The sequence below is a fragment of the Etheostoma cragini genome, chromosome 23 (genome assembly GCF_013103735.1).
Source record: "Etheostoma cragini isolate CJK2018 chromosome 23, CSU_Ecrag_1.0, whole genome shotgun sequence".
Taxonomy (NCBI): Eukaryota; Metazoa; Chordata; class Actinopteri; order Perciformes; family Percidae; genus Etheostoma; species Etheostoma cragini.
The window spans coordinates 9,187,805-9,201,024 of NC_048429.1; the positions used below are offsets into that span (position 1 = coordinate 9,187,805).

The 13,220-nt window shown below is 40.6% G+C and overlaps 1 protein-coding gene across 1 annotated transcript in view; it reads right to left on the minus strand.

The window, feature by feature from the left end:
* Positions 1–2,433: 2,433 nt before the first annotated feature.
* Positions 2,434–13,220, minus strand: part of LOC117939077 (tyrosine-protein phosphatase non-receptor type 12-like) — a 43,520-nt gene continuing 32,733 nt past the window's right edge. Inside the window, exons 13-18 of the mRNA XM_034864123.1 lie at positions 13,128–13,218; positions 10,202–11,162; positions 5,573–5,644; positions 4,323–4,373; positions 3,246–3,329; positions 2,434–2,909 (exon numbers count right to left, since the gene is read on the minus strand). Of these exons, the coding sequence (XP_034720014.1) occupies positions 2,848–2,909; positions 3,246–3,329; positions 4,323–4,373; positions 5,573–5,644; positions 10,202–11,162; positions 13,128–13,218 (1,321 nt within the window). The 3' untranslated portion in view covers positions 2,434–2,847. The remainder of the gene's footprint in view (positions 2,910–3,245; positions 3,330–4,322; positions 4,374–5,572; positions 5,645–10,201; positions 11,163–13,127; positions 13,219–13,220) is intronic.

The following is a 13,220-nucleotide window of genomic DNA, read 5'->3' on the forward strand; positions in this document are numbered from 1 at the left end:
AGCAAAAAATGATGAGATGCTCCTTGTCCAGAGCAGGAGATTCATTTCTGTTGCATGTTCTGCATTAAAAGAGCTGAGCGACAACAACAAAAAAGAACCAAAAAGTGTAAAATAAAATAACAGAAGTAAAAAAGACATGATGCAATGTGTGAGAAGGGAAGAGAGGAGTGGGGGTTCGGGTGGGGAGCAGTAGACTTGTGACGCAACAAACAACCGCGTATACAAAAATAACTTTTAAAATACCATTTACAAAAAACGACCATTATTATTATTATTATTATTATCATCATTAATATTATTATTACAATCTTATTCAAAGCCCGCTGTAGCTATCTGAACAGTGGGTTGGCTGGCAGTCAATGCTTTTTATCTGTCAGCCAATTAAAAGAAAAATGTTCATTCCTTTTAAGCATATAACTTGAACATAACAAATAAAAAACAACCCTGATATATTTGCCAGAAGCAAAAATCAAAAAGGGCAGCAGAATAATTTACAGTCTGAAGGGAAACACCGTAGGGGAGGAATCATCATCATCATCATCATCATCATCATCATGCACTGACTTTCTTACATCTTCTGTTAATAGGAATATTTAAGAGATAACAAAACATCTGAAATATTATATACCTAAACTGCCCTGTACAGTTTTTTATCTTTATAAAACAATGCATATACTGTATACTTATGGTAGCTAATGACGTTAGCAGAGAACAATCCGAAGAATACAGTAGTCCTGGGTCCCTATCCTCATTGTCTCACACATACAGAAGCCGGTAGAGTATTTATTGATTTTTAATTTTTTAATTTTTCCGACAGATGAAAAACCATACAAGTCTGATTTGTAGAGAAATGGTTGTTATAGGAAACCAGACTTTATATTAATCTGTTAAGTCCCATTAGAGTTTCAGGTGATGTGTAACATTCCTACACCGAAACACTGGTGTTTGTTCTGAGTAAACCGGCTGCTAAAATTAAAATAAAAGAATTGACTTGCATGGTCGAATATCCAACAGGAGGAGAATGAGAACTGAAAAGCAAAAGGTACAACAACAGAAACTAAAAGAGGACAGTGCAGAGGAAAGAAAGACATAAACAACCAATTGGAGTCCAAAGCAACAAAAAGAGAAGCCAAATACACAGAGAGGGAAAGGAAATGAACTGGAGGGAGAAGCCAAATGAAGGAGGACAGACTAAGGCAGGCTCATGGTCCCAGCACTGAGAGCCAGAGTCAGAGCTGACGAGTTTGGCCATTACTGATTTTAAGGTCATTTTGACCCTGTCGTGGCTGGAAAAAAAGCTGCATTATTGGGTGCACAGTAAGGAATTTGGCCTATTACAATGTTGTACATGACATGTTTCTGCTTTTTTGCAGGACTTTTTAAACTAATCTTTGCTTTTTATTGTGAAATATTTGAGAAGGGAACATCACTCTTTGGTTAAACCTTATGCAAATCATATGTTTGGCATCCTACCATTAACATAAGTCCTTTTTCTTTTTTTTCTTCTTATTTTTAGTATATCTGCATTCAGCTTCGTTTTTTCACACCACAATGTCATGATGATTGCAGAATTAGCAGCGATTTAAAACAGTTCCACATTCTGGGGAAATTATTTTGGGAAAACAATTTCTCGCTGTGAGTTAGAGAAGAATATCGATACCACTATGTCTTTGTGGTTAGTATAAAGCTGCAATCAGCAGCTGGTTGGCTTGGCTTAGCATAAAGACTGGAAACAGGGGAAAAAGCTAGCCAGGCTGTGTTCAAAAGGTACTAAAGACCGCCAATCCACTCCACTACAACTCACAAATTATGTTATTTATTGAATCGGGTTTCCGAGCTTTATGCCAAGTTAAGCAGCTTCTAGCTCTACATACAGACATGTGTGGTATACAACTTCTTTAACAGGCACAAATCACGACTCTGGAGCCAACGTGGCTGATACCGACCACTGCAATGACCAAACTATGTCAATCTATGACTCTAGTAGACAGGGAGGTCAGCACAGAAATATGAAGTACTAGAGCTTAAATTACTGCAGCTAACAGGAATAAATCCTACAGGAAACCACGACGCAGGTGAGGAACAGCTCATGGTTGCTAACAGTCGGCTCGAGTGCTTCGGTTTCTATGCTGATCCTTTGTAATGTAGCACCAGCGCACACACACAGAAAGAGAGAGAGAGAGAGAGAGAGAGAGAGAGAGACAGAGACAGAGACAGAGACAGAGAGAGAGACAGCGAGCGCACCCTGGCAACCTGTACATACCCAACAGAAAAGGTTGCATCATGAGTAACAGATTATCTAGGTTTGCTTTGAAGATTGTTGTTCATTCAGCAGAAGGAAGCAGACGCTGTCTGAGAGCTCAGTTAAACCTCAGGAATTAGCTTCCAGTAGCTTTTCTGATTAAAGATAATTCCTAATTTATGATTTTTTTTCTCATTTGGCATGAAAGAAAATGTATTTTTATCACGCAAGGGTTACATCTACATCCCTTTTTTTTTTTTTTTTTTAAATCTACTCTCAAGTCACCAAAAACAGGAATTATTCTTTAACCATCAACAGGGAAACAACCAGACTGATCCCAGGTCAGAGACTGGAGAAGTGAAAAGGGAAACGTGGACAGCTGACCAGTAAGTGTTCTTCTGCTTTGCACAGCGGCACTTTGACGGAAGGACTGAGGAGGAGGTGTTGCACAGCGTTACTCAGAAGGTGCTTCTGCGTAACATTGCGCGCTCTGTCTGTGTCGCATCTATCAGCTAGTTTTTTGGACCAGCCAGGGGAGATCGGTAGAGTCCATCTCCTGACAAAAGGGAGGGCACTGTTGGTGGACGGGCCGATGAATGATCCCATCATGTCCACTCCAGGGGGGGTTCCCGAGGGCCTTTGGGCTGAATGCAGCGGTTACCGAACCCTGATGGAAGATGAAAAAAAAAAAAGGTTCTTAGCTGTTGTTTTTTTTTGCTTTGAACTGAATAAATGCGTGAGAAAAGGAGAGAATATGCCTGGTCTCAAAACTATCAAACATTCTCTGCCCATGCAGCCTAAAGCTACGTTTCCGATCAGAAAAGCAATGCCACATATCACAAATAAAATGATGACACTCATAATAACTGTGTTTGCCAGCAAGGGATTGAGACTATAAAAAGCATTACTTGACAAACAACAGCGTGCAGTCACAGAGAGAAGAAAAGCAACAAAACGCACTGACAGAAAATTTAAAAAGAGGTGAGACAGCGGACTTACCCACCCAGGTCTGCCTTGCTGTCTGTTGCCGTGGTGCCAGCAGATGCAGGGTCAGCTGGAGATGTCTTCTTAACACACTCTGACACATCTACACACACACACGGACACACACAGAGAGAGAGAGAGAGAGAGAGAGAGAGAGAGAGAGAGAGAGAGAGAGAGAGAGAGAGAGAGAGAGAGAGAGAGAGAGAGAGAGTAATGAGATGGAAGCATTGTGTGAGTAACAGCAGTGTTAAGTGCTCAGGAAGTGTTGTATAATAGTTTTATTGATGTAAGAAATTAAACCCTAAAGCACAAAACATATTTAATTTAAATAAAATGAATATTTTCATTTCATTATGACCATTTACCTTCAATCTAGGTTGCACTGGAGATATTTAATGCTACAGTGGATCAAATATGTTTTCTACTCACAGTTTGTTTAATAATCAGTTTAGTCTTTTCATGTATTAAAATTATAAACATAGGCTTTAACACACATAGGCCTGAGCCTCATATATCCTTATCTCACACACACACACACACACACACACACACGGTATACTTTTTACACTTATTAAAAACATTTTTACTGGCAATAAACTTAGTTCATGACATTAAACATTTAAAAGATGGCTCTCAGCAGGAACTGGAATGCAACCACAGCCTTTTTATTCTTTATAAAATGCTAATATTGAGGTGTATTCTTCAAATCATTACAGAATTCAAGTCAAATAATTCTTCTGTCTTTGTCACAGAAATACACGCACTGAAACTACTGAAGCACTAAATTGGCAGTTACCATCAGCACACAATCCTCATAGGCGTACACACATTTTTCATTTTGTCTTTTCCTATTTTCTCTGTGTTTCTGTATCTCGTTCTGTCTCATTGTTACTCACTCTCTCGCTCTTGCAGCTGCTCTTTTCAAAAATGCTGTCGGTCTTATCGTGCACAGGCTAATTTGTAAAACACTGAAGGGCTGTCTCCTGCTCTGCTCTGCGTATACGCATAAACAACACAAGGACAAACCGACAGAGACTCCGCTGCACAGAGCAGCGCACGGACAAAAAGACGTAAACAGATGTGTGTGTGTCCATACCTTTATTTCCACTCCATTCAGCCAAGGCCGACGTTTTTACTTCCACGGGGTCTGACAGAGAGAGCAGCAGGAAGAGTGAGGTTAACGAAGAAAGAACTGATGACAAATGAATAACACCGTATGACATATATAGACACTGGGCACAAATTGACACACACATTCCCACGCATTCATACCTTTCAAACTCACTTCTCCATTAATTAAACCACCCTTTCCTCCATGCTTCAGCCTCACAGCGGGAAGAAAAACCTCCACACTACGGACTTATGCTCACCTGTGTTCAGATTGGGCCAGTGCACACAAGTGAGAGGAGCTAGGATCCTTCTCAGGTCTTAGACAATAGATTATCACAATAAAAAGACGGATTAAAAAATTACATGAGAGCCTCAAGACACTGTTCTAACTTCCTACTGTGTCGCTTTACCATGTGCCCCAACTCCATACTACACACCAACGGCATCCACTTTGTACTACATACTGATCTTTCCAGTATACTGGCTTGTCAGTGTGTGTGCACAAGAAACCAACATACTTCCCTGTTTAATACTAACAGGAAATATGTCCCTGCCAATGATGTTTCACCACCGCCTATAGTTTGATTGAATTTGACAGCTTCTCACTTTCCTATGTGCATTGCAATGTTGGAGAATAGTGTCCATCAAGAAAAACACTCTTTGTATTCATTCTAACCATTTTGTATACACTATTCTCTTATGGTAATGTATGTAGTATAGATTGGGACATAGCATGTGATTGATTGTAGTCTCTTCCCAGAAATACTGCAGGTCTGAAATACTGCCAATGGTGCCCCCTAGTGTTCTAAAAACGATAAAGCCCCCCTCCCACTCCTTATCATCTCACGTGCTCTCATGTGGTTGACTATTTTAATACTCGGAGCACTACACAGAAAAACAAACAAACAGCAGAAGGCAACATGGTGGCTTTACGAGAGCGTCCTGTGAGAGAGAGGACACAGGCCTGATACCTGCAATTTGTGTGTCCATCGGTTTGTTTGACAAGGCCCTACCTGGAATACATTTGACCAGATAATAGGAGCAGATAAAAAAGTAACAGCAATCATATTCCTTTTTCAGATCGCCGACTGCATAAAACAACTACTGCTGATGGTTTCACACGACAAAACATTAGGTTTTCATTAGGTTATCCATTGATCACCAGATCCCGGAGGTGACCCAGTGAGTCCACTGCCCTGGAAACACACCTGTGAATCGTGACCAATGCAAACGCACCTGTGGCCAGTAGGAAGGACTCAGGGGTTCTCGCAGGGAGGGGGGGAGGGGAGTCATCGCTGTCCCAGCAGTCTGGGTTAAAAAAGGTCAGAGGTCAAATGAGAAGCAACGTTAATTACGGGCCAGAGAAGAAACACAAGAGATCGGCAGTCAAGTGTAAAACGATGCAAAGGAAAGCTCAAGTGTTTATTCCCCTTGATTCCTTCTCTAATGATAGCGGTACATGAGACCGTGATATAAAACTGCTTTATGACAAAAACTCTATCTGTTAGGTCACCTTGCAAGGCTAATTTAAAACAACATACAGTAGGTAAGCAATATGGACAGATATTTGACAGTTTAATGTCAGGACTACACTATACGGTTATTTAAAATTAGGATGTATTCAATGTTGCATTCTTATTGTTATTATTATGACACACACATATTTTATATATGAAAAGCTGATTACTGACTGTGATAATGGTGTTACAAATTGTAGTGGTAACCTTAACATGTAACCACTTTCAAAGGGAAATTGTATATGTAATGATAAATAATACTTCACGTTTAATTTCTGGGACTTTTACCGTTTAATACCTATACAGTGTGGTGAAGTTACTGGCGTGGCTGACTGAGTTGCAACTAAAACCATTGACATGCTCCAGACACTCATGATTACATTTCCTTAGAATCTCCTGATTTTACCATCTTCAATTAGATTAATATTTGACTATACCCATCCCTGAGGGATATATTGTTTATGTTGCTTTGGAAAATGACCTATTCCAAAAATCATTAGATTCTCCTGCAGTCTGACAGTATTTACTTTTGTGTGGTTCTTTTTGATAGAAAAACTAACTTTAATTCACTTTTCCAGCTAAAATCAATGAGGCTCTGTTTAAATTCATGCACAATATCCAAGAAGTCATTTTGTATTGAAGATCATACACCGTGAGTGTGTCAGTCTCTTACTGGTTGCTGTCTTAAGGAAGCCTGACCCCCTAATTACATTTTCTCCCATTCATCTGGTGGGAAAAAGAAGCAAGATGGCTAGAATTAACTCAGAGTCTTGAAAGGGTCGAGGTGTTGCCTTTGAACCCTTTTTTCTCGTTTCTTGGCAGAGACAGTCTATTGACCCTAAAATAATTGGTTCTTTTATTTCAGCCATTCCCGCTGTCAGGGTCATATCTTACTGTATGATTTAAGTAAACAGGAAGCACACGCAGCTGCTAATTTATTAGGTACAAATGGCTAATTTAATCTAGCATGGCACCATTTCAGGACGATACAAGGTGTTCGTACAGCAGGTTAACGTCACTGTAAGTGATGAGGGCGAGAGCCACATTATGTTGCTGTTCCTGATCTTACTGCAGTGCAGTTAACACGGCAATTACAAACTCCAGCTGTAAAGACGAAGACACGCGTTTCAAGGCTGGTAATCACTTGTAGTGAGTGCTGCTGCTACCAACAGAGAGAGGAGACTCAGAAAAAGTGCAGCTGCTTTTGTTGAAATGTTGGTTGTGGTTCAATAAAGACAAACTGAATCAACAGCTGAATCACTAGTGTGCCCGGGTTGGCTCATTGGTGGAGCAGGCACACACGCTGCATACTATGCAGAGGTTTGGGTTAGAATCCGACCTGTGACGATTCCCTGCCTGTCTTCCCCCTCTCTCCTCTTTTTCACCTGTCCTATCCATTTAAGGTGGAAAAGCCCCCAAAAATAATCTTTTAAAAAACCACAAGTAACAAGTTAATGTCTTCAGCTACTTATATTAATATCCTGATTAAAACATCAATTGCACTGATAGCAAAGCATTACTTTTGATTGGCGCTTATTAGAACATTTTGTCTATTTTATGGTTTTATTTATGTTGTCTTCTTATCATTTTGATAACATTTTCATACAAGAGAGGGAGAACTTAATTCATCCTTAAATTTGAATCTTCTAGCTTAGGTTATTTGTAATGTTTTACATATTTCACTCAAACTTTGCATCCATTGGTTTCCTACTTTTTAAGTGTTTTATATATTTCTACACAGTTCTGTCTCATTAGTTTTGTCACCTACTGTTGAAGTATTGTAAACAAGCAGCACCCAACGTTCTCTCGAACCAACCACAAAGCAGGGAGTTGCTCAATGCAACCAGTCACCAAGCAGTCGTTAGATTGTTGCAACCAATCGAACAGCAGCCATCAGCGTTTCATAACCGATTCCAAAGCGCTTCCCGCAGCCCAAATCCAGTATGTGCCAGAAAGCCAAGCAGACCAAAACACAAAACTAGTCCACTTCAGGACTACAAGGCCAACATTTCTGCATTTATTTTAAATATTGGAAATACTTCAGGAGTGCATGATCTCAGACATTGTTTAACAGAAACATGTGGCTTTCTCAGTGTTTTTCCTTATATTCAAAAACTAAAAAAAATAATATGTTTCTTGCAGCTCTCTAGTGGGGCTGGACGAATAATCAAAAATTGTTATCTCTGTATTTTTTCATCTTTTCATGATAATAATTTTTATAATTTTTTTAAAAATATGACTATTTTCACAAGACACTTTCACTTTAAGAAATGTGTTCTTTCATTTAAATTTTCAATAAATAGCAATAATAGTTCTTGCTTTGTGTGCGTTTCCTTCAGTTATTTTGATAAAACAAAATGAGCACAAGAAATATCTCCCCTTAATATTTGAGCCTTTTTAACAGTACTAACTTACAGTATTTTAGGTCATATCGTGCAGCCCTACCCTCTAGTATAAATCAGGAAGGATTACAATGTCTTGCCATTGTAACTTTTAACAAAGTACTTTTTAGTTCCTGAAACAAGCACCATGTGGCAAAAAGTTGACCACTAGAAATTAAAATAAACATTGTCAAATCAATATTGCATCTTTTATGGGTGTGCAACTGTCAGCTCCTGTCTTCAACATTACAACCTAGAAAAGCTTTAAACAAGCAACTTTCTCTATAGTGTGTACACATCTCCAATTCTAGGCATGCTTCCAAATTATTCTTAAAATCCTTTTTATTTTCGCACAGTAAACAGCAGAACATCATTCTTTGGGTTGGGTTTTTATCTGGAGCAGCCTTTTGGGCGGTTCCATTGCCTCGACAGCTCAGGTGGGATTAAGTCCGGTAAACTGCAGTGGCTGAACAGTAAAAACCATCAGGACCTAAGGGAACGTAATCGTTTCCTGTCATTGACTAAATGTTGTCATTAAACAAATTAGAGCCTGATGGATAGCCTGGCCATATTAACACATAGCACATTTTTACACAGTACGCATCTTTGTGACAGAAAACATATATTTAAAAAAGAAATAAATAAATCAAGGGATTGGAAATATATTTCATGTCATAATGTTTTAAAATAAATTACTATAGACTGATATATCAGAGTTATTTAACTGGAAGGCATCAATAAACTGTTATAGATAAACACAGTATACTTTGCACTAAACCCATTCTTTATCAAGGGACTCTATTTATTTGATCATATACTAGTTTTTCTTTGAAGCAATTTTACTGCTGGCATGTTGATTCACATCATGCACTCTCATTGTTAAATCCAAATATTCAAAAAATGCAGTTAAGTCTTATTTCATGAAGCTTTGAACCCATTCAAGATCAAACCGTTCCAAGCCAAAGTCAATTTCAAACCATTCCATGTCAGCTCAAGTCACAGCAATAATCAGATTTCAATATCTCAAAAGATTTTGAAATCAACAAAAGGGGAAGCAGCGGTCTCACTCTTTTACACCCCAGAAGATTAAAACCACATCTCTTAGTTGCGATCACGACAGTGAGGCCATACCGATGCAACAAAAACAGCGTGACATTGCTCTATTCAACCCAACGTGCAGAGTTGGCCAATGTGTATTTATCATGCAGTGCTGATCCTTCACCATCCAACATGCACACACACACACACACACACACACACACACCTGCACTGCTACAAAAACACACAACAACAAGGATTTCTTTCGATCTTTCATTTGTTCACAAATCCACTCGCTCAGACAAACACACACAAGCTGAAAGAGAAAAGAGGAGTTGTTTTGACAGATGTCTGCCTGTTAACATTTGCAGCATTCCTCGCAAACCAATTAGTCATACAGCCATGCTTGAAATGAGACTCACTGGAACTATCTCACTCGGTTCCTCCGTCTCTCTCTCAATCTTTCCTTGTTATTCCTTTCTTACTGGTTGCTCTGCCTCTGTGTGTGTGTGTGTGTGTGTGTGTGTGCGTGTGTGTCAAAGGATACAATTTATCATTAGCATGTGGTCTGTCTGAGACCTATGTCTCCTTATTGAGCCAGAAAATTACTTTACCGTGTGGTTTCTCTGAGCGTATGTGTGTGTGGTTGGACTCTTGGGAGTTACTCTCAGTGCTTTGACAAGAGTTTTAGTAAGTGAAACCCAACTAGCCTCCTCAGAGCGGAGCTAAAATTACCTTCAGTGTGTAGTTGAGTCAGTTTAGTGTTTTAATGAACCATCAAACCGATGTTCTGAATCGGATTTATTCAGTTAATCCAGATGTCTATTTATCTGACTTCCTATAAAGTTGTTATGTGATTGTCGGGAAAGCAGCCAGTTAGTTAAAGGAATTCGATTCACTCATTACATTAAAGCAGCAGACCGACATACTTGCTGGGGTGGCAGAGGGTGACGGAGTGCTCTGCCCTGCGATCGACATGGGCAACACCTTCCGGACCGGCTGCTGGTCTCCGTGGTGAGGGGATGCAGTAACCATGGCCGTTGCCGTGGATACATTAGTACGATAACCCTCCTTTCCCTTGGACATCTCTACATCCCCCTCCTCGTCTGAGTTATCAGAGTGCAGGGGGTTGGTGAAGCTAAGGGCAGTCCTAACGGGAGTAGAGGAGGAGGAGGAGGAAGAGGAGGATGAGAGGTGAGAGGAGGAGGATGAGGATGGAGCCACGCGGTCTGAGGAGGAAGACGAAGAGGAGGTTTTGGGGATGTGTTTGTCAGGGCTATTGCAGGCCTGAGCCCACACCGCATGGCCGGCCTTCAACTCCACTTTCTCCCCTCCATGTGTCTCCACCTTCTGGTTCTTCACGGGGAGGTGGTTTGGTCTGACTAGGACGCCCCCATCTGCATAACTCTCCCCACATCCGCCCGCTCCTCCCTCCGTGCCCGAGTCCTCTGAGAGCGAGGAACTAGACGTCAGCAGGGACTGGCCAGAACGGGCTTTGAAGGCATGGGTTCTTTGCAGCACTCCTGCACTATTGGCAGAACTGCTGCCCACTCCACCTGCTACTCCCATGGCGGAGGAAGTGTCAAAACTACGAGGTCCTTCCTGTAACGGCACCTTTTTAATCTCAATGCTCAGCTTCCTCTCGATCCGAGGAGCACCAGAACATTCAACAGCTGGCGAGAGGGGCGAGGAGGGAGTCTGAGTCTGGCTTTGGCCCGATTCGGATTTTGTAGATGTTGATTTGTTGTTGTAGTTCTCATTGAGATCTAGATTTGAGACCTGAGTCTGCTGTTTTTGACTTTGTAGATCTTGGTCTTTCTGCTCTGAGGGACTGGTCTGTTTGTTCGGACTGGCTTCGGACTGGTTCTGCTGCTGGTCTGCTTCTTTATTCTGAAGGGAAAAGAAAAAGAAAACACTTGAGCACTTATTGCAAACATAGCATTAGAAAACAACAGAAGTCTTCCATGCCGTGGGGTATGTTGGAAAGGGAATCAGAGTCAGTATTTGGGGCACGTTGATCCAACAATTTCTTTCTCCCAAAAAAGGTGTAAAATTCCTAGAAATTCTAACTGCAGGGTTCCAGCATTAAGATTGTAAAGGGCTCAATGATGTAAATAGGGCAGGTCATCTCAATTCTGAAGTAAAAGTGGAATATACAGGCAATAAACACCTTAAATATGTAGCAATTGCTCACAAAAGAAGAAAAAAACATCTACAATTGTCCCTAACACAAGAAACATGCAGATCTGATGTATTTCTGGATCACTCTGTACTTCACACACACACACACACACACACACACGCACGTTTTTTTTTTTTGAAAAATTATCCATAAAATGGCACTTTCTGGAGAGTTTTGTGCAAAAAAATTGAGAAATTAAGTCTTGCATAATATGTGCAAAACTGTAGGGTTAAGAGCATTTGCATTGTTGTAGTATCAACAGATATCAAGGCATTTAGCATTTACATAATTTACATCATTACCTTCTTATGATATAAGAACTGACCCAGACAATGTGCCAAAAGTAATGAGCCACATGAAGAGACAGTAGCACATGTCAGCAACAGCTGAGAAGATCTGGGTCTATGGTGAACAGGTCCAGGGGTCCCTGGTGTAGGGACCAGGTCCAGGGGTCCCTGGTGTAGGGACCAGGGACCCAAAGTTAAATTAATGTTGAGGGATCAACTAAGACCACTGAAATTCTAAAGAATTACAACCACGGATTTACATAATTTCTAATCCATTTACCTTTGTGCCAGTAATTGTTTGGCCCTCATCCTCTGTGCAGCACTTACTGTATTTACTTTTTGGGGAAAATAAATACTTTTGGTTCATTTTATGAAACATTGAATGAATTATTTACAGTTACATTTAGATATTTAGAGATCATCAGATTTCTGCTCATGTTTACAACTTTGTGCACATTCTAAATATAACTCCTCCCATCTCTGTTGTCCGAGATTTGGAGAGTTGTAATATAGTGTGCTGTGCATGGCATTGCTCCGTTGATATGGTGGATCTCACTTAGACCGTCTGACAGACACAGAGGCCCATTTGACAAACAAGTTACGAGGAGGCTGTACGCTGATCATTATCGGAGGTCTACGCACGGATGCAACGCGTCACTGCCCCCAGCAGAGTGTCCACCAGCCGCGCTGCTCACCTCTGTCTTTACAGAGTGGACACGAAGCGACGGACGGGTCTGTGATACTCAGAGCTCATACCTGAAGCCGGGGAAATGCACCTGGGATGGATCGTTAAAAATAAATTCTCAGTTCGCGACAACAAGAAAATTCCACAGACAGGGAGCGCTCTTGAGCCAGTCCTTAAACTCTGGGTTGTTCACCCAGCTATCAGAAAACTTGCATTTGCCCATTAAAAGACGACGATGGTTGTCCAGTCGTTGAAGATATGGCTTGAAGCAAGTCTAAAATAAAACGTAAGCCAGCCACTTCTGTTGAGCAGTGTTCTGAGATGATGAACGACCACTGAATATGACGTCAGCATCAAACATACACGGAGACGAAAGATCTTTGATTATGTCCCGGACATGCCAAAGCCCATATTTAAACGGACTAACGCGAAAGCAGGATAGAATTTCAATCAGAATAGATACACCTGACAGTCTGAAAAAAATAATACCTAATTTAAAAAAATAATACCTCTGAGACTAAATTTAACACTTTTAATGGCCTTAAATTTAACTTTTTTGATTTATCACTTTTTAATACTTTTTAAAACCCCGCGGACACCTTGTGTGTGTGTGTACTTAATTACACAACAAACTTGACACAGTAAAAAAGGAACCAAAAACTACCTCCAAATGTGTATGTTTCTGTATAAAGGAGGTTCACCTGTATGGTAGCCAGGACGTGGATGACAGGTTTGGGGTGGTAGCGGTCGTTGTCCTGCCGTACGTTGGTGACGGTGGGGAAGGCTGAAGGGGG